This window comes from Oncorhynchus clarkii, chromosome 13, assembly GCF_045791955.1.
Source record: "Oncorhynchus clarkii lewisi isolate Uvic-CL-2024 chromosome 13, UVic_Ocla_1.0, whole genome shotgun sequence".
NCBI lineage: Eukaryota > Metazoa > Chordata > Actinopteri > Salmoniformes > Salmonidae > Oncorhynchus > Oncorhynchus clarkii.
In genome coordinates, this window is record NC_092159.1 from 46750672 (window position 1) to 46770697 (window position 20026).

General features: G+C 47.2%; 1 protein-coding gene across 3 annotated transcripts; it reads left to right on the forward strand.

Moving 5' to 3' along the window:
- Nucleotides 1–328: 328 nt before the first annotated feature.
- Nucleotides 329–19824, forward strand: LOC139364908 (transcription activator BRG1). Of its 3 annotated transcripts, none has more exons than XM_071102130.1 (31): nt 329–964; nt 4131–4388; nt 4560–4695; nt 5426–5836; nt 6083–6181; nt 6462–7018; nt 7522–7695; nt 7793–7966; nt 8121–8171; nt 8525–8655; nt 8887–8941; nt 9703–9966; nt 10197–10360; nt 10672–10738; nt 10882–10992; nt 11114–11356; nt 11453–11566; nt 11716–11823; nt 11951–12037; nt 12158–12204; nt 12322–12488; nt 12766–12929; nt 13108–13374; nt 13832–13909; nt 14136–14354; nt 14470–14741; nt 15067–15175; nt 17502–17603; nt 17856–17997; nt 18714–18850; nt 19154–19824. In XM_071102130.1, exons 2-31 carry the CDS (start codon nt 4173–4175, stop codon nt 19184–19186), a joined length of 4899 nt encoding a protein of 1632 aa, XP_070958231.1. In that variant the 5' UTR covers nt 329–964; nt 4131–4172; the 3' UTR covers nt 19187–19824. The 3 variants fall into 3 exon arrangements, with proteins under 3 accessions (XP_070958231.1, XP_070958232.1, XP_070958234.1); XM_071102131.1 differs by having other exon boundaries at nt 8124–8171; nt 19154–19398; XM_071102133.1 differs by having other exon boundaries at nt 8124–8171; nt 15070–15175; nt 19154–19398.
- Nucleotides 19825–20026: the final 202 nt, after the last annotated feature.

Here is a 20026-nt window from a genome sequence, read left to right on the forward strand (position 1 = left end):
ATTCTAGACAAGGCTCTTCTGTGTCTTTATAGTATCATTCCCACACAAGTCATTTGCGGAAGGCCCAAGCCTATACTACGCCATCTACTGAGTGGCGAGCCTGAGCGGCGCAGCGGTCAAACACCGAACCCAGACCGGCTGCGCGCGTGCGCCATCGTGCATACATTTATTTTGTCCCCCCTACACCAAACGCGATCACGACACGCAGGTTAAAATATCAAAACAAACTCTGAACCAACACTAATTAGTTCAGAGGTTGTTTTTATATTTTAACTTGCATGTCGTGATCGCATTTGGTGTAGGGAGACAAGATACATTTATGCACGATAGCGCACGCGCGCAGCCGGCTTGGGTTCGGTGTAAGGGACTACATCTCTTACACCGAGTTCGAATCCAGCTATGATTGGGGGTCCAATAGGGTGGCGCACAATACGCTCAATGTCGTCCGGGTTTGGCCGTCATTGTAAATAAGAATTTGTTCTTAATTGACTTGCCTAGGAAAAAAAAAAAAAAAGCTTGTGTTGACATCGGCAAATGCTTTTTTGACATTGCACATTTTATTCAGGCAGAAAAATGTATGTAAACGGAGCTCAATTGATTTCATTGTTACTGTCAATGACTACTATCAACAAGGATCCCTCATTATCTTATTTTACTACGTGTAATAATGCTGTTCTATAATAACTTGTACACCCATCCCCCACGTCGACGTACTTCGCCCACATTCTTCTCTGCAATGGGGCCTAGACTGGGCATGCGTTGATTTTCCAGTCGTTCATGGGGGATGAACGTGTAGGGGGGGCGCTCTTGTATCACGGTTGCTGTAGTGAAGGCCGTTCCTTGGCGATACAATCAGACGAGAAGTGGGGGTGGTGAGAGAAAAAAAGCTAACAGGCTAGGTCGCTCTTTGTTTCTGGCTAGCGTTGGAAATCGAAGGGACCTATCGGCGAAGGGTGATTTCAATGTAAGTCAGATTCAACCGTTTTATTTTTAATACTTCGTCGATGTTATCCTTATTTGGATTATTGAGACGTAATTTCAGTTTATAATACCCTTTGCTTATCGTTGGGTTGGAAGGAACGTTAGCATCAAGACCGACATATTTATTAGTCTTGTCTGCAGTGCAGACTGGCGTCAGAGTGAAATGAATGAATTGTGTTTTTGGTAAATGTATCTGTCTAGCTAGAGCGGGGGTACGGGATGCAGGTTGGATCAATCAACTGAAAGGATTGTTTAACTTTTACTCTCTTGCTGCATCTCCAAAGTCAGCAAAATAACCCAATTCTCACCATACATGTTCGGCTAGTAGAGACTATACCAGCTAACGTTAGCCAACTGTCTGGCAGTGTTTCTTTGTGTTTTTAGTTTTCATTTTATACACATTATGTAGCTAGAAAACAATGTTTGTTAGCACATCACCTGACTGAATGGTTTCTGACCTGTGTTGTAAACGGAACTGAGTTACTATACATAGCTAGCTTTCTAGCCAAGCTATGCTAACTACAACGTACACCTTAGCTTAGCATCCGTTAACTGTTTTTTTATAAAGTTGGTTAGTTAGCGTCTATAATTAAATATTTAGCAAGTAGTTAACGAACGAAGTCTTTACCCAGTTAGCTACCGTAATTCAATTTCTACGATTACCAACTGCAACCGGCAACTATGGCCCACCTAGCTAGCTAAATATCCGTGTTTTACTAAAGCTAGCTAGCTTAAGTCAAGTCGCCGGTAGCAGGATTTACAGTATCAAGCTACAGTCTCACCAAAGAGAATGCATCACTCCTTGGACATAACTGTTAACATAACAATATCTAGTGAGGAGCAACGACAATAGATTCCACTCTCAATCGTTTAAATAGCTAGCTATAACGTTACTCGTCTCACTAACATGAATGTCATGATGTCGACAACTTTACCCACACATCATGGTTGCTGTTTACCTTTTATGCTGTTTATTCTGTCGGGAGTGTATGTAGGTTCATTTTATGCATGCAGCTGCTGCTGGGCAGCATCATCTGAATCACCTCGTCTGAGTGTAAGGTTTCCAAACAAGAACTCTCCTCATTCTGTCAATCGCCACACACTGGGAAAAATATTTAGTCATTAGAACATATTTCTCTCCAACTATCTGTGCAATTATTATATTTGAGGAAAGCAATTATTAATAAAAGTATACCATTTTATAATTGATTTGTGATATGGGTTGTATTATCAAAGGCAGGCACTCTATGTAATCATCTAGAGGTCTTTAGGTGGGCCTGTGCAAACTGAAGATCAACAGAACATTGGTGTCTTTCAACAAATCAAATGCTTCACAACGAACAGGTGTAGACTAACTTCCCAGCAATGCAGGGGAAAATATTAAAATAACATGAGGAATAGCCAAAATGCACAATGAGTAACGATAATTTGGCTATACACAGAGGTACCCGTACCGAGTCGATGTGCAGGGGTACGAGGGAATTGAGGTAGATAGCTATACATATAGGTAGGGGTAAAGTGACTAGGCAACAGGATAGATAATAAGTAGTAGCAGCAGTGTATATGATGAGTCAGGGTTAGTGCTTAAGGGGGTCAATGCAGAAAGTCTGTGTAGCTATTTGGTTAACTATTTAGCAGTCTTATGGCTTGGGGGTAGAAACTGTTAAGGGTCCTGTTGGTTCCAGCGTTGGTACCGCTTCCCGTGCAGTAGCAGAAAGAACAGTCTATGACTTGGGTGACTGGAGTCTGACAATTTCTAGTGTTTTTCCTCTGACCCCGCCTGGTAAAGAGGTCATGGAATTCAGGGAGGTCGGCCCCAGTGATGTATTGTGCCTTGCATTTGGATGCCAAGCGATGATGCAGCCTGTCAAGATGCTCTCAATGGTGCCAAATCTTTTCAGCCTCCTGTGGGGAATGAGGCATTGTCGTGCCTTCTTCGGGACTGTGTTGGTGTGTGTGGACCATGTTCATTCTTTAATGGAGTTGTGTGCGACCATGCAGTCGTGACTGAGCAGGGAGTGCAAGCACGCACCCCTGGGGTGGCCCCATTTCGAGAGTCGGTGTGGTTGATGTGTTTTTGCCTACGCTCCTACTTTTGTCTTAAGTTGAGATTGCTTGGGCTAATATCTTGACATAATTAGCCACCTTGTGACTGAAGCAGAAACTGGCTTTCAAATAAACTAACTCAGGAGATGTGTGAGCTGTGCTTTCAGGTTCTACCAGTCTAGTGTCTTATTTTCTAATCCTACTTGTGTATATTTGTGCCAGCCGTGCATATTAACACAAAACATACTCAAATGACTACAAAAAGGCTATCTTGAGAATTGGTTCTTGTTATTCAGACCAACTGGTGTATTTTGGGTCAGTTGGGCACATCCGAGAACCCACAGCTCGGAGAACACAAAGTCCATTTGTGGATGATGGCTACATAGAGATCTGGTACGCACTAGGGCTACCACGATATCACGATATGATATCACGATACTTAGGTGCGATAAAATATTTATTGTGATTCTCATGATTCTATAGACCCTTTTACAGTACATGAAATACTAGCGTTACACACAGGTGTGCGTGACTCTTGGCTGCAGCAAGAATCTGTTGCCATCTGCGCCCATTCAACATAGCCAAGATTTACTTTTGAACCAAAATAACTTTTTAGGATTCTCATACGCTTACAATTATGTTTTGATTCTTGCTTGAAAGTTGCTAAGATTATATTTAGTTGTCGTCTTTGCAAAATAACTTTTTTGGATGCATCAATTGTTAGCTAGAATCCTAACGCTCATTGATAAATGCTGTGGCAAAAGCTAGCCAAAGAGCCATTTTGCTGGTTGAAGTATTTAAGTATAATGCAGTTGATTTGTGATAATGACACAAATATTATATTAAGCAGGATATTCATACGAGCCTTAAAATCAAATTATAATACCATATGTCTGCTGCAGAGGGACAAGAGTTATGAGAAAACAACATGTTTTTGATCCGTCATGGAAATAAAATTGCACAAAAAAAAGATAATGGACAACAAGCTATGAAGGTAAACCACTGGAGATTTGGTGAAGGTTCAGCCAACAAACGCAAACAAATATTGCAAGATTGTCAACTACAATTTGGTCAGTATCGTCTGTAATTTGTCCTCTCTGCAGAGTGGTGCTTGGTGCTGTCACATTCTCAGACTCAGCTGAGAGATGTCCACCCCAGACCCCCCCATGGGAGGGACGCCTCGGCCGGGCCCCTCCCCAGGACCGGGGCCTTCTCCAGGAGCAATGATGGGCCCCAGCCCTTCCCCGGGCTCTGCTCATGGCATGATGGGACCCAGCCCAGGTCCCCCAGCCTCTGGGCACTCCCACCCACAACAGGGGCCCTCAGGATATCCTCAGGAGAATATGCATCAGATGCACAAAGTAAGACATATCCTTAAATGTAATGTATGCGGTGTAATTTTATGACAACTTTTTTAAATATATACTAGGTTAGCATTAATCTATTCTTCCTTTACTGTACATAAGAAATGTATGTGCTATCTAAGTAGGACATGCTTATGTTAATGTATTAATGATGTTGTGTTCTCCCAGCCTATGGAAGGCATGCATGAGAAGGGCATGTCTGATGACCCTCGCTATGGACCGATGAAGAGCATGGGCATGAGACCAGGTGGAGGCCACATTGGAATGGGACCCCCTCCTAGCCCCATGGACCAACATTCCCAAGGTACCATACCATGGGGTACTGATTAGATTGGATAGAGGAAACATTGACTCTGTTATTGAAGTAGCTTTACACAAAAGGTCAACTTATTAGCTTTCCATATGCTCTAAATATGGTGCTTATGATTTTAGAGTTAAGCACAATTGTTTTTAAAGCCAATTACCTGAGAAGAGAATGCTAACTCGTGTAGACGCGTGTGCACTGGTACTGTGAACTCAACCAGCTAGTTTCTCCTCTTTCACTTCTGTCTTTTGTTGGGTAGCGTGAGCAGCAGACGCTCAGTGGAGGGGCGGGGCATGAGGCTTCCCCTTTCAGACAATGCTGGTGGCAGCTGTCTGCTACAAAACTACTCAGTCACCAAGGAGAGAGGGACAGGGGGGCTGTTGAAATACTGTAACACAGGAGAGGGTGTTTTTCTGTTGACTCTTCTATCCTGTATTGACTGGTGTGACAGTGGGCAAGGCTCAGCTGTAATGTGTGCATGTCTGTTAGAGACTGATTTGTAAAGTGTTTGTATCGCCAGTCCAGCTCATAATCATAATACCAGTCTGGATTTGGTTAACATTTCTCCTGGTCTGTTAGCATCCATTTCGCCACCATTTTCGATGTATCTAGCCATTATTTTAGTAATTCAAATCAGTTTCCCACTGTTCTCAGTTAAAGGGACAGTCATGCCCTACCATTCCCAGGGAAGAGGACTTTTCTCACCTGTGCTGTTGTCTCTCCTCCCCAGGCTACCCCTCTCCACTGGGGGGTTCTGAGCACTCTCCCAGCCCCGTGCCAGCCAACGGCCCTCCCCCCGGCCCCATGATGCCCTCTGGCCCAGGTGTCCCCATGGAGGGAGGTGACCCCCAGGCCATGGGCCAGCAGAACCGCATTGGGGTCCCAGGTCCGAGTGGTGGTTCTGGGCCAGGTGGACCCACCCCCTTCAACCAAAACCAGCTACACCAGCTCAGGGCCCAGATCATGGCCTACAAGATGCTGGCTCGCAGCCAGCCCCTGCCAGACCACCTGCAGATGGCCGTGCAGGGCAAGAGGCCCATGCCAGGGATGCAGCAGCAGCCAGGGATGCCCAACATGCCCCCTTCCTCTGGGCCTGGAGCGGGGCCTGGACAGCCACCAGCAAACTACAACAGACCTCATGGTGAGTGGGGGAATGTACAAAGTTATGCTACACAGGCTGTCAATGAGTTTTGCAACCCTATGAATGACACTCAAATGTTCTCTCTCTCAAACAAATAAAATAAATAATTTGAATGCTGAACGGGGACCCCTGGTGGTGAAACTTGAACACATGTTCTCAGTTCAGGCACCATTTTCTACGTTAACTAGACTTCAGTAGGCATGAATGCCCAGGCAGTGTCTGATCATTTCTAATGTCATCTTGCAGGAATGGTAGGCCCAAACATGCCTCCTCCAGGACCCTCAGGTGTTCCCCCTGGTATGCAGGGCCAGCCCACCAATGGACCCCCTAAACAATGGCCCGAAGGTGAGCCTCAGCTTGACCCCTGGGCAGTGATTCACCTGTGTGGCGAGGGCACTAGTCTGTAGTGTTTTTAGTCCATGTTCTTCTCTTTCCTGTGCTGATAGTTTCACCAGACCTATCACAACGGTAGGCCGTCATTGTAAATAAGAATTTGTTCTTAACTGACTTGCCTAATTAAATAAAAAATTAAACAAGTAATACACACATGTTGAACAGATAATAATTGCACCAAAGCACTCTGGGTTGGGAGAACTAATAACTCTTTCAATGCCATATGTTCTAGGGCCCATGGTGAATGCTGCTGCTCCATCCAGTGCCCCCCAGAAGCTGATTCCCCCTCAGCCCACTGGGAGACCCTCCCCTGCTCCCCCCTCCGTGCCCCCTGCTGCCTCCCCGGTCATGCCCCCCCAGACCCAGTCCCCTGGGCAGCCTCCCCAGCCCCCACCCATGGTGCTGCACCAGAAACAGAACCGCATCACGCCCATCCAGAAGCCCCGTGGCCTGGACCCAGTGGAGATCCTCCAGGAGAGAGAGTACAGGCTGCAGGCTCGTATCACTCACCGTATCCAGGAGCTGGAGCATCTACCAGGGTCTCTGGCCGGAGACCTGCGCACCAAAGCCAACATCGAGCTCAAGGCCCTGAGGCTGCTAAATTTCCAGAGACAGCTGCGTCAGGAGGTAGTGGTGTGTATGCGTCGTGACACGGCCCTGGAGACGGCCCTCAACGCTAAGGCCTACAAGCGCAGCAAGCGGCAGTCCCTCCGTGAGGCCCGCATCACAGAGAAACTGGAAAAGCAACAGAAGATTGAACAGGAGCGCAAACGACGCCAGAAACACCAGGTACACAGAGGGGTTGGGACAGAAACTCCAGGTACACAGAGGGGTCGGGACAGAAACGCCAGGTACACAGAGGGGTCGTGACAGAAACAGCAGGTACACAGAGGGGTCGGGACAGAAACGGCAGGTACACAGAGGGGTCGGGACAGAAACGGCAGGTACACAGAGGGGTCGGGACAGAGACGGCAGGTACACAGAGGGGTCGGGACAGAGACGGCAGGTACACAGAGGGGTCGGGACAGAGACGCCAGGTACACAGAGGGGTCGGGACAGAGACGCCAGGTACACAGAGGGGTCGGGACTGACACGCCAGGTACACAGAGGGGTCGGGACTGACACACCAGGTACACAGAGGGGTCGGGACAGAGACGCCTGGTACACAGAGGGGTCGGGACAGAGACGCCAGGTTCCCAACCTAGATGTCAGATGATCCTCACATTCTTGTAAGACCTCCAGTGCTTGGCGTTGTATTTTATAGACACTAATATTCTGAGGTTTTTGTGTAGGAATACCTTAACAGCATCCTGCAGCATGCTAAAGACTTCAAGGAGTACCACCGCTCCATCACAGCCAAGCTCCAGAAGGCCACCAAAGCTGTGGCCACGTACCACGCCAACACTGAGCGCGAGCAGAAGAAGGAGAATGAGCGCATTGAGAAGGAGAGAATGAGGAGGCTGATGGTGAGTGACCATACAGCTGCGTGATCGTTTACACACTCACTATTAAATAGCCATAGATTTACTCTAACACCTGTAGTCAATGTGTGTCCTTCCCTAGGCGGAAGATGAGGAGGGCTACCGTAAGCTGATTGACCAGAAGAAAGACAAGCGCCTGGCCTACCTGCTGCAGCAGACAGACGAGTACGTGGCCAACCTTACTGATCTGGTCAGAGCCCACAAGGCTGATCAGGCCCTCAAGGATAAGAAGAAGAAGAAAAAGAAGAAGAAGAAGGTGAAGAATGAGGCCAAATGTTGAAAGTGCATCTTTCTGAAGTTCCATTTGTTTTATTGTGTTGCCTTGTGTTTTACTGCGATATGCGGCCCCCTGTGTTTCCGTTGTTGAGCCTGTCATTGCAATATGAGAAACTGATGTTCATGTTCCCTAGAAGCCAGAGAGTGGGGAGGGCCAGCCTCCTGCCCTGGGACCCGACGGAGAGGTGAGTTTCAGATCCCGGTGAAAGATTTGGTCCGATAAAATCCAGACAATTTCCCACCAAGCTTTTTGACAAAGTCATCTTCTCTACCATCAGTTCATGAAGAACAATATAATGAATGAATGTAAGCCCCATCACTCAACATGTTAACTAATAGGCCCTTTTCATGTCTGGTAATAGGCCATTTGCCCCATGATGTGTTGATAAGAAACTAAAAGGTAGCATTGTTTCCAGGCTCCCTGTTTTTCACAAGGCCACAGGAATACTTGTTTAATTTACCATGAAATGATCATATTGGCAGGTAATATATCACAGTTTCCAGTCAATTTCTCACTCGCTCCCTCTTCCACTCTCAGCCTCTGGATGAGACCAGTCAGATGAGTGACCTGCCTGTGAAGGTGATCCATGTAGATAGTGGGAAGATCCTGACGGGGCTGGATGCGCCCCGGGCTGGCCAGCTGGACACCTGGCTGGAGATGAACCCTGGGTCAGTTAAACACAGCTAGCTTGAACACACGCTTGTTTACCCAGACTGTGGGAATAATGACGACACGAGAGCCTGAGGAATATGAAATATAATTTTCCTTTGGAAAGGATGAACATTGTACAAATCTAAATGCTTTTCACACGGATGCTTAGCCATAAGTACATAAACACTGTCATCTCAAAACAATTTAATCGGGCATCACAACTAATCATTTAAACTTTTCTCCTGCAGGTATGAAGTGGCCCCTCGTTCAGACAGCGAGGACAGTGGCTCAGAGGAAGAGGAGGTATGTACCTTAGAGACCACAATGCTCTCCTTACCCCCCACTTTCCCCTCTAATATATGTATATCGTAAACCTCAAGTCGCCTTTAAATAAATGTAAGCAGACCGCTGTGGATGAGACCTTGCGTGTGATGAGACCTTGCGTCTGTTCAGAGGCGTATCACTCTGTGGATGAGACCTTGCGTGTGGAGTCTGTTCAGAGGCGTACCACTCTGTGGATGAGACCTTGCGTGTGGAGTCTGTTCAGAGGCGTACCACTCTGTGGATGAGACCTTGCGTGTGGAGTCTGTTCAGAGGCGTACCACTCTGTGGATGAGACCTTGCGTGTGGAGTCTGTTCAGAGGCGTACCACTCTGTGGATGAGATCTTGCGTGTGGAGTCTGTTCAGAGGCGTACCACTCTGTGGATGAGACCTTGCGTGTGGAGTCTGTTCAGAGGCGTACCACTCTTGCCTTGGGCTTTCAGAAACTAGGTCATTGCCAAGCCCAAACTAATCTAACCCTTTCTCTGCAATGTGTACTATAAAGCTTATATTAATGTAAATCAAAACATATTGTGCAGTAAATATCTTTACTGGAACAGAGATCTTTTCCAGATAAATCTTAATCCTGACCAGTTCATGGGACAAGCTGTGTTCTAGTTTCCATAAAGAATATTTTATTCCGATTCGATAACGTCTTTTGACTTGACCTTAGCTGAGACAATTTGAGACAGGCTGTGTGGCGTCTGTATCTGAGTCCATCCTCTTGCTCCGCACCCCTCAGGAGGAAGAGGTGGAGCCCCAGCCCTCCCAGGCTCCCACCGAGGAGAAAAAGAAGATCCCAGACCCCGACACAGAGGACGTGTCCGAGGTCGACGCCCGCTACATCATCGAGGGAGCCAAGCAGGATGTGGATGATGAGTATAACAGTGCCGAGGCGGCGTTCGCCCGAGGTCTGCAGTCATACTATGCTGTGGCCCACGCCGTCACTGAGACAGTGGACAAACAGTCCACGCTGCTGGTCAACGGGCAGCTCAAACATTACCAGGTACACAGTCTACCCACGTCACAGTAACATGATTTCCCATACACAATGCATTTCCCATACACAATGCATTTCCCATACACAATGCATTTCCCATACACAATGCATGCTGTAGTGTTTCATTACCTTTCACAATGCTTACAAAAAAAGAAGAGCTGACACATGACCAAAGCCATGCGTACCTGATGACCATGTGAGACAGTAGAATGACTGGTTTGTGTCTCTCCTCTAAGATCAAGGGCTTGGAGTGGCTGGTGTCCCTGTACAACAACAACCTGAATGGGATCCTGGCTGATGAGATGGGTCTGGGCAAGACCATCCAGACCATCGGCCTCATCACCTACCTCATGGAGCACAAGCGCATCAACGGCCCCTTCCTCATCATCGTGCCCCTCTCGTGAGTCCCTCTCCTTTCCTCTAGTTGGTTCTCAGCTCCTTTATGGACCGGAACTGATGCAGTATTTCTGTTGTTTCAATCGAGATTCTCACCTGTAATTATACGGATACAAGCCCGAAAGGGCTGTTATAGGTATTTTCCACGGTCATAGATATTTTTGCCTTGTGTTGTGTCAGTGCCTTGTGTTGTGTCAGTGCCTTGTGTTGTGTCAGTGCCTTGTGTTGTGTCAGTGCCTTGTGTTGTGTCAGTGCGACTTGAGGTGTACAGAACAAGTGTATGTTTATCAATTTATCTCCCGTCTTTGTTTTCAGAACGCTGTCCAACTGGGTGTATGAGTTTGATAAGTGGGCTCCAACGGTGGTGAAAGTCTCTTACAAAGTGAGTAGCCCCTTTCAACGCTTCTTCCAGGGTGAAGTTTGACAATTGCATAAGAGGTGGTCCGCATGTACATGTGAATATCCTTTGATTATAGTGTTCTGTAGATGTAAAGTTGATGTGTGTTCTACTATGTCTCTGTCCAGGGCTCCCCACAAGCTCGCCGGGCATTCCTCCCCATCCTGCGCAGCGGCAAGTTCAACGTACTGCTCACCACCTACGAGTACATCATCAAAGACAAGCAAGTGCTGGCTAAGGTAGGGACCCACCTCTTCAAATCACCCTGTGCACCGCCTTAGAAATGGCCCTAGTCAGACAGGTGAACCTATGGAAACGTCCATTTCATCTTCTCATGCCACGGTACTCTTTCCCTCTCAGCTGCGATGGAAGTACATGATAGTGGACGAGGGCCACCGTATGAAAAACCACCACTGTAAGCTGACTGTGGTTCTGAACACCCACTACCTGGCCCCGCGGCGTCTGCTGCTGACCGGCACCCCGCTGCAGAACAAGCTGCCGGAGCTCTGGGCCCTGCTCAACTTCCTGCTGCCGACCATCTTCAAGTCCTGCACAACCTTCGAGCAGTGGTTCAACGCCCCCTTCGCCATGACCGGAGAGAAGGTGAGTTAGTCAGTGCCGTGGAGAGGGGTGTTTTGGAGACATTGGGGGTCATCATGGCTGGACTCTTAACCCCCCCCCCCTCTCTCTCGACCCTAGGTGGATCTGAACGAGGAAGAGACCATCCTGATTATCCGTCGTTTGCACAAAGTGCTCCGTCCCTTCCTGCTGCGCAGACTGAAAAAGGAAGTGGAGTCCCAGCTGCCTGAGAAGGTCTGACTCCTGTCAATCACTTGGCTTTCAGTCTCCAAGGACAATAAAGATGAATTGATTATTTCAGTACTTTAAACTCATCAGTCCAATCAATGCAATGTTTTAACCTGTTCTCTCTGTGTGTGTTTGTGTGTGTGTGTGTTCCCCAGGTGGAGTATGTGATCAAGTGTGACATGTCGGCCCTGCAGAGAGTGCTGTACAGACACATGCAGGCTAAGGGTGTGCTGCTCACCGACGGCTCTGAGAAAGACAAGAAGGTAAGGAGGAGTAGAGAACCCCCTCACTGCTCTCCATACACCCCCTAACAACTGACTGAGGGTCAGTTATACTGGACTGTTTAGGTGGGTACTACAGGATAACTAAGTGCGGAGTGTTGTGTTTCAGGGTAAAGGAGGCACCAAGACCCTGATGAACACCATCATGCAGCTGAGGAAGATCTGTAACCATCCCTACATGTTCCAGCAGATCGAGGTACAGTGCAAGGGTCCACCTCAACTCTTCCATGAATTGAGAAGAGATGTTGACTGAAGTGTAAGATTGTGGTTAAAGCTTCTCATTTTAACCAAGTAGTTGTGATTCATTTGTTCACAGGAGTCCTTCTCTGAGCATTTGGGATTCACTGGAGGCGTAGTGTCTGGGTAAGCAAAGCATCTGCTGACGTTGCATGTTGATGCTTCATGGTGCTGTGGTTGATCTTACTATGTGTGGCGCGTTCCCTCATCCACCCCTCTGTTCTCGTCCCCTGCCTCCTCCAGACCTGATCTGTACCGTGCCGCTGGGAAGTTTGAGCTGCTAGACCGTATCCTGCCCAAGCTGATGGTCACCGACCACAAGGTCCTGCTCTTCTGTCAGATGACTTCCACCATGACCATCATGGAGGACTACTTTGGCTGGCGCAACTTTAAGTACCTGCGTCTGGACGGTGAGAGGCGGGATAGGAGAGTTATTTAGTCTGGTGGCTTGTGCTCGGAAAATGAATTCAAGACAAATTCCAGAAGTATTTTGTACTATGAGAAAAACAGTATGTGTAGGATTTGTTTTGTACTTACAGTATGCAGTTTACTAGAACACAATAGCTCAACATTGTGGTGTGGGGAGCCTGATGTACGATCACAAGCTGAGCTCATGTTATTTGCATATCCCTCCTGCTGTTTCCTGTGGAAACTGGTAACTATCACCATTGGTCTTTGTCTCCATAGGAACCACTAAGGCTGAGGATCGTGGGATGCTTTTGAAGACCTTCAATGACCCCGCCTCTAAGTACTTTGTGTTCCTGCTCAGCACCAGGGCCGGCGGGCTGGGCCTCAACCTTCAGTCTGCTGACACTGTGGTCATCTTTGACTCCGACTGGAACCCACATCAGGTTCAGCTCATTACCATCTACTGCAGTATTATGCTTAGTTATTAATATATATTTAGAAAACAGCTAGGATTAGTGGCTATTGAGGTGATTTTGCGAGGTAACAGCCAACTCCCATGTCCTGCCCTCCCCCTAACTCTGATCACTCACCCCTCTCTTTCTCTCTCCCTCCCCTGTACAGGATCTGCAGGCCCAGGACAGAGCCCACCGTATCGGGCAGCGGAACGAGGTGCGTGTGTTGCGTCTCTGCACCGTTCAAAGTGTGGAGGAGAAGATCCTGGCGGCGGCCAAGTACAAGCTGAACGTGGACCAGAAGGTCATCCAGGCCGGCATGTTCGACCAGAAGTCGTCGAGTCACGAGCGCCGTGCCTTCCTGCAGGCCATCCTGGAGCATGAGGAACAGGACGAGGTCGGGGCCCCGGGGGGCTGGCGCGCTGGGGGGGCGTTGGTGGGTGTGATCATGACCGTCCACCACACTACCCAACCACCCACACGCCTCGCTACCATTTAACCGTTCTTTACTTTTCTCTCCTCCTCCTCTCTACCTTCTGGATTTAGGAGATGTTCCTTTTTTTAGGTTTGGTTTCCCCTCTTCTCCTCTTCCTGCGTTTTCTTAATTTTTTTTAACTTTTTATTTATTTAATGATGCTCTTTTTCAATAACATAGTAGCCGTCCTAGCTGGAAGTGTGTTCTATCTATACAGTTAGTAGGAGCAGTGGTGTCCTGGTAGACGTATGCATCACACCTGTTGTAGGATATTTACTCCAATACATCACGCGCTACATGTTATAATGCACTTCATATGATACTAACAAAACTGATAAGCATTCAAGAATTCTAGTTCAGAGGCGTGGCTCTGAGGCACCACTAACAGCCCTGTGTTCACCCTTTCTATTGTCGACAGGAGGAGGACGAGGTGCCTGATGATGAGACCGTCAACCAGATGATTGCCAGGAGCGAAGAGGAGTTTGACCAGTTCATGGTCAGTCCCATAGTTCTTCAGGATTTACAGAAATGTAGTCTGAGTCTTTCTTGAGGCAACTGGAGGCTTCACGGTCAACCTCTAGACTGAAGACTGCCCTGTTGGAGGCTTTGACACAACCTCAAGTCTGATAAAATGACACCCATGCGTAGACTTAAGATGGAAATCTACCATTCTTCAACTGTTGTTTCCCCCTCTTTTCTTACACTGTACCTCCCCCTTCCAGCGTATGGACCTGGACCGGCGCCGCGAGGACGCCCGCAACCCCAAGAGAAAGCCCCGTCTGATGGAGGATGACGAGCTGCCCACCTGGATCCTAAAGGATGATGCCGAGGTGGAGAGGCTCACCTGTGAGGAGGAGGAGGAGAAGATGTTTGGTCGCGGCTCTCGCCAGCGCAAGGAGGTGGACTACAGCGACTCACTCACAGAGAAGCAGTGGCTCAAGGTCAGCTATCCAGCTGTTGTAGTTGAAAAAGCTTTTAGCTAATAATTGAAAGTCCTATAACTGAAATCTATGGTCTATGACCTGCAATGCTGATGTGTGGTTCCCCCTCCAACAGGCCATAGAGGACGGTAATCTGGAGGACCTTGAGGAGGAGGTGCGTCACAAGAAGACGACCCGGAAGCGCAAGCGAGACCGCGACGACATGCCCGGCCCGGCCACACCCAGCTCCAGCGGTGGTGGCGGTGGTCGCAGCCGTGACAAGGATGAGGAGGTCAAGAAGGCCAAGAAACGCGGGCGCCCTCCGGCTGAAAAACTGTCCCCTAACCCCCCATCCCTCACCAAGAAGATGAAGAAGGTGGTGGACACTGTCATCAAGTACAAGGACGGGTGAGTTGGTGGGCTCCTATGTCTGGATGACAACTCAGTGAAGGTCCTGATTATACCCTGATGAAAACAGCTTGGCTGTCGAAACGTTGGTAATTGCATTTTTGCATCTGAGCTCCTAGAGTGTGCGGCTCTCTTTTGATTTTCAAGTTTTCTACTCCGCTAGCCAGCACCTCGCCTAAATAGGTGTGCGTTTCTTTTTCTTCTAGATAACTCCGTGAAGGTCAGCACATGACAACAAACGCAACCTACTTTGTCATTTAATGGTCAGAGCAGAGCATGTTGAGGTGGACTAATCCCAGAGTTTCCCTGTTCTCCTATTTCACAGCAGCAATGGGCGCCAGCTGAGTGAAGTCTTCATCCAGCTGCCCTCCCGCAAGGAGCTGCCTGAGTACTACGAGCTCATCCGCAAGCCTGTCGACTTCAGGAAGATTAAGGTACGGCACTAACCCTTTAATATCGGTTATAAGACTAAATCAAATCAAACATTATTTGTCACATGTGCCTAATACAACCGTGAAATGCTTACTTACAAGCCCTTATTAACCAACAGTGCAGTTCAAGAAGAGTTGAAAAAATATTTACCAAATAAACTAAAGTAAAAAATAACAATAACAAGGCTATATACAGGGGGTGCCGGTACCAAGTCAGTGTGCAGGGGTACATGTTGGGGTAGTTTTTACATGTATGTACGGGTGAAGTGACTATGCATAGATAATAAACAGTGAGTAGCAGCAGTGTACAAAACAAATGGATGTAAATAGTCCGGTGGTCATTTGATTAATTATTCAGCTGTCTTATGGCTTGGGGGTAGAAGCTGTTAAGGAGCCTTTTGGTCCTAAACTTGTCGCTCTGGTACCGCTTGCCGTGTGGTAGCAGAGAAAACAGTCTGACTTGGGTGACTGTTGTCTCTGACAATTGTATGGGCTTTCCTCTGACACCACCTATTATATAGGTCCTGTATGGCAGGAAGCTTGGTCCACTGATGTACTGGGCTGTACGTACTACCCTCTGTAGCGCCGTAACGTCAGATGCCGAGCAGCCCGCGTTTTCCTGTAGTCCACGATCAGCTCCTTTGTCTTGCTCACATTGAGGGAGAGGTTGTTGTCCTGGCACCACACTGCCAGTTCTCTGACTTCCCTGTTGGCTGTCTCATCGTTGTCGGTGATCAGGCCAACCACTGTTGTCGTCAGGAAACTTAATGATGGTGTTGGAGTCGTAGGTGAACAGGGAGGACAGGGGGGGGATGAAGTACACACCCCTGAGGGGCCCCAGTGTTGAGGATCAGCCTGGCAGATGTATTGTTGCCTACTCTTACTACCTGGAGGCGGCCCGTCAGGAAGTCCAGGATCCAGTTGCAGAGGGAGATGTTTAATCCCAGGGTCCTTAGCTTAGTGATGAGCTTCGTGGGCACTATGGTGTTGAACACTCAACTGTAGTCAATGAACAGCATTCTCACATAGGTGTTCCTTTTGTTCAGGTTGGTAGCACTTCATGTCTATCATTTATAATCATTTAGGCAGGTTACCTTCGCTTCCTTGGGCACAGGGACTATGGTGGTCTGCTTGAAGGTATTACGGGCGCGGTTAGGGAGATGTTGAAAATGTCAGTGAAGACACTTGACAGTTGGTCTGCACATGCTTTGAATACACATCCTGGTAATCCTTCTGGCCCTGTGGCTTGTGAATGTTGACCTGTTTAAAGGTCTTACTCACATCAGCTACCGAGAGTGTTATCACACAGTCATCCAGAACAGCTAGTGCTCTCGTGCATGCTTCAGTATTGCTTGCCTCGAAGCAAGCATGAAAGGCATTTAGCTCGTCTGGTAGGCACGTGTCACTGGGCATCTCGCGTCTAGATTTCCCTTTATAGTCCATAATAGTTTAAGCCCTGCCACATCCGACGAGCCTCAGAGCCGGTGTAGTAGGATTCAATCTTAATCCTGTATTGACGCTTTGCTTGTTTGATGGTTCGTCTGAGGGCATAGCGAGATTTCTTATAAGCGTCCGGATTAGTGTCCCGTCTCCTTGAAAACGGCAGCTCTAGCCTTTAGCTCGATGCGGATGTTGCCTGTAATCCATGGCTTCTGGTCACTGTGGGGACGACGTCGTCGATGCACTTATTCATGAAGCCGATGAATGAGGTTGTATTTTCCTCAATGCCATTGGATGAATCCCGGGAACATATTCCACTCTGTGCTAGCAAAACAGTCCTGTAGCGTGAGTCACTGGTACTTCCTGCTTTAGCTTTCGCTTGTAAGCAGGAATCAGGAGGATGGAATTATGGTAAAATTTGCCAAATGGAGGGCGGGGGAGAGCTTTGTATGAATCTCTGTGTGTGTGTAGTAAAGGTGGTCTAGATTTTTTTTTTCTCTCTAGTTGCACTTGTGACATGCTGGAAAATACGTGGTAAAACCGATTTAAGTTTTCTTGTTTGCTTATGTCATTATAGAGTAGGGTTGATTGCGGTCTTAGTGCCGGCATCTGTCTGTGGTGGCAAATAGACGGCTACGAATAATGAAGATAGTGTGGTCTACAGCTTATCATAAGGTAATCTACCTCAGACGAGCAATACCTCGAGACTTCTTTAATATTAGACATTGAGGGAATCGGCTAGGGAATCACATTCAGTAAAACAGTCCTTGTGGGAGGTTATGGGACTGACAAGTCACATCTAGCTGTCTAGTTCTGATCTTCTCAGTCCTGTTTTGTTCTCTACTGGTCTGATGACTATTCTGATGTCCTCTCCTCTGTTCCCCTCCAGGAGAGGATCCGCAGCCATAAGTACCGCAGCCTGAATGACCTGGAGAAGGATGTGATGCTGCTGTGTAGTAACGCTCAGACCTTCAACCTGGAGGGCTCTCTGGTGAGTGTCCGGCGACAGGGAGCGAGTGAGGGGAGGGCTGACCGTTGTTGGGCATGATAAGACAACGCTGTGGGGGTGCTGGGATATGGAGGGCCTGTTTCAGCCCAATGTATTACAGATCCAAGGAGACTTGTCACAACCTTTTATGGTGAATTGAATGGAATCTCTCATACTCTGAAGAAATGTCACAGTAGCCTGTTACCCTGCTGTTGACATCTTCTATATTTCTCTGTGGTGTCTCTCACCCCCCAGATCTATGAGGACTCCATCGTACTGCAGTCAGTCTTCACCAGTGTCAGGCAGAAGATTGAAAAGGAGAAGGAGGAGGAGAGTGAGGGAGAGGACAGTGAGGAGGAAGAAGAGGAGGAGGTGGACGAAGGCTCTGAGTCTGAATGTGAGTGTTACAGTATTTACATATATTTATTTATTTATTTATTTAACCAGGAAGGGCTCATTGAGATTAAAATATATTTTTCAAGAGCGCCCTGGTCAAGATAGGCAGCACCAAGTCATTACAAAAAAATTACAGACGGACATCCAGTAAAAACCATTGAATTCACACGAGTATAAAACTGCAAATTAAAAACATTGACCGGGCAGGGAATCAGCCTCAAAATCCTTCATCAGTGATTTAAAAACACCAATCGGGGCAAGTTCTTCCAGTTTAAAAGCATATGCACTTAGTGTCATAGTCCACTGTTAAAAGGGCAATCTGCCGCTCAAGCAACAACGTGTCCCACCCTCCTCCCACCAGTGTCTGGTAAATAGCTGACTGGTGGGGCTGTTGAAACCACTCTCAAATTCATAGACTGAGCTATGAATGCATAATTATAGTTTTAACCGTGTTTTGAGGCCTAAGTGTTTGTTTACAATTACATTGTTTACAGAGGAGTAAAACAAGTTTATATTTTTTGATTCTGGTGGAATGTGCCAATTTAACTCAGCTCATTTAGAACTTATATTCTTCAAGAATCAATGGGTGTAAATCATTCATTTAAAAGTCAAAAAATAGATGTTGCAATCAGGAATTGCCCCTTTTAAACTATTTAATATTTTGTTGAACTTTTGAAGAATTGTAAGCTCATGGATTTGTGTCCATGCCTCTTTCAGCTCGTTCAGTGAAGGTGAAGATTAAGCTGGGGAGGAAGGAGAAGGAGGGCAGAGGGAAGGGCCAGCGCCGGAGGGGCCGTGGCTCCCGGGCCAAACCTGTAGTGAGCGATGACGACAGCGAGGAGGAACAGGAGGAGGTAAGACACATGCACAAATACATTGAGACACTACTTAACTGTCAATTTAAGCTTCCATTCGAAGCTGTCTACTGTCCTGACTGAAGTTGACCTCTTCTAAGCTCTTTGCACTGAAGGCTGTCTAGCAACACTGATTAACTTGTGTAACTCAAACCAGCAGTATTTTATTTGTCTTTAACACTTACGTTTTTTGTTTTCAGAAATGTTTTCTTAAACGTCTACAGTCGACTAGGCTGGTGATCAATAAGATATGTTTTATTGGGTTGAAGGATTAAGTGTTTTTTCTTCGGGCTTCTATTTCAGGCGGGTTCTGCCAGCGGCAGTGAGGAGAACTGAACTGAACCACTCCTGTTCTGCGAGGACCAACGGCCCACTGAGACCCTCGACTGGAACTTATATATTTTACCTAGATTCTATAGCAGGGAGACAAGCCAGTGGAGAGGGGCCTAGTTTTAGCTAGATGAGCTGATTTTTAGTGAGACAAATGTATTCCATAATTAAAATACACCATCAATTAAAAAAAATAAAAATGATAGCAAAAAAAAAAACACACATATTTAAGCAATCCTGGTATGAATAGCTGGACTGTATGTCTTTTTGCCTTGTTGTTTTCTCCTGAAGTGATTTAAGGTGGACAGGGTTTGATTAGCAGATTGATCGTGGACCACAGGGAGAGAGTGCTGACTTTTTAAGTGAGTTTGTTTTGTCATTTTGTTTCCTTTGAGATGGAGCTGTGTGACCGGAGTCGCTGTGGTTTCTAAGTCCCCTGAATGCATGTCGTTTGGTCTGTGGAAATGCACCTGGGTGTGTCGTTCTATTATATCTCTGTTTAATTTAAGAATACAAGTGAGATAAACGGTACGTTCCCCCTTAGGCCTTCCTCCGGCTACAAGTGAGAAGGGAAGGGCGGGACTCTGTCTCACGTCTGTGTCACTGGATTCCAAAAAGTACAATAAAGGCGTCTCGTAATTAAACTTTCCTCTCTGCTGTTGTCTTTATTCACTTTATGCACTACACATGATTGATTGCTGTATCCTAAATGTGCTGAATAGAATGAACTGTTAAGCCATCTTTAAATAACTGTAGTTATCTTGTATGTACACTAGATGGCCCTCTCACCTTGACCAGATAACAGTACTCTGGATGAAAAGCCACGGTTTGAAGATTTAGGTGTTT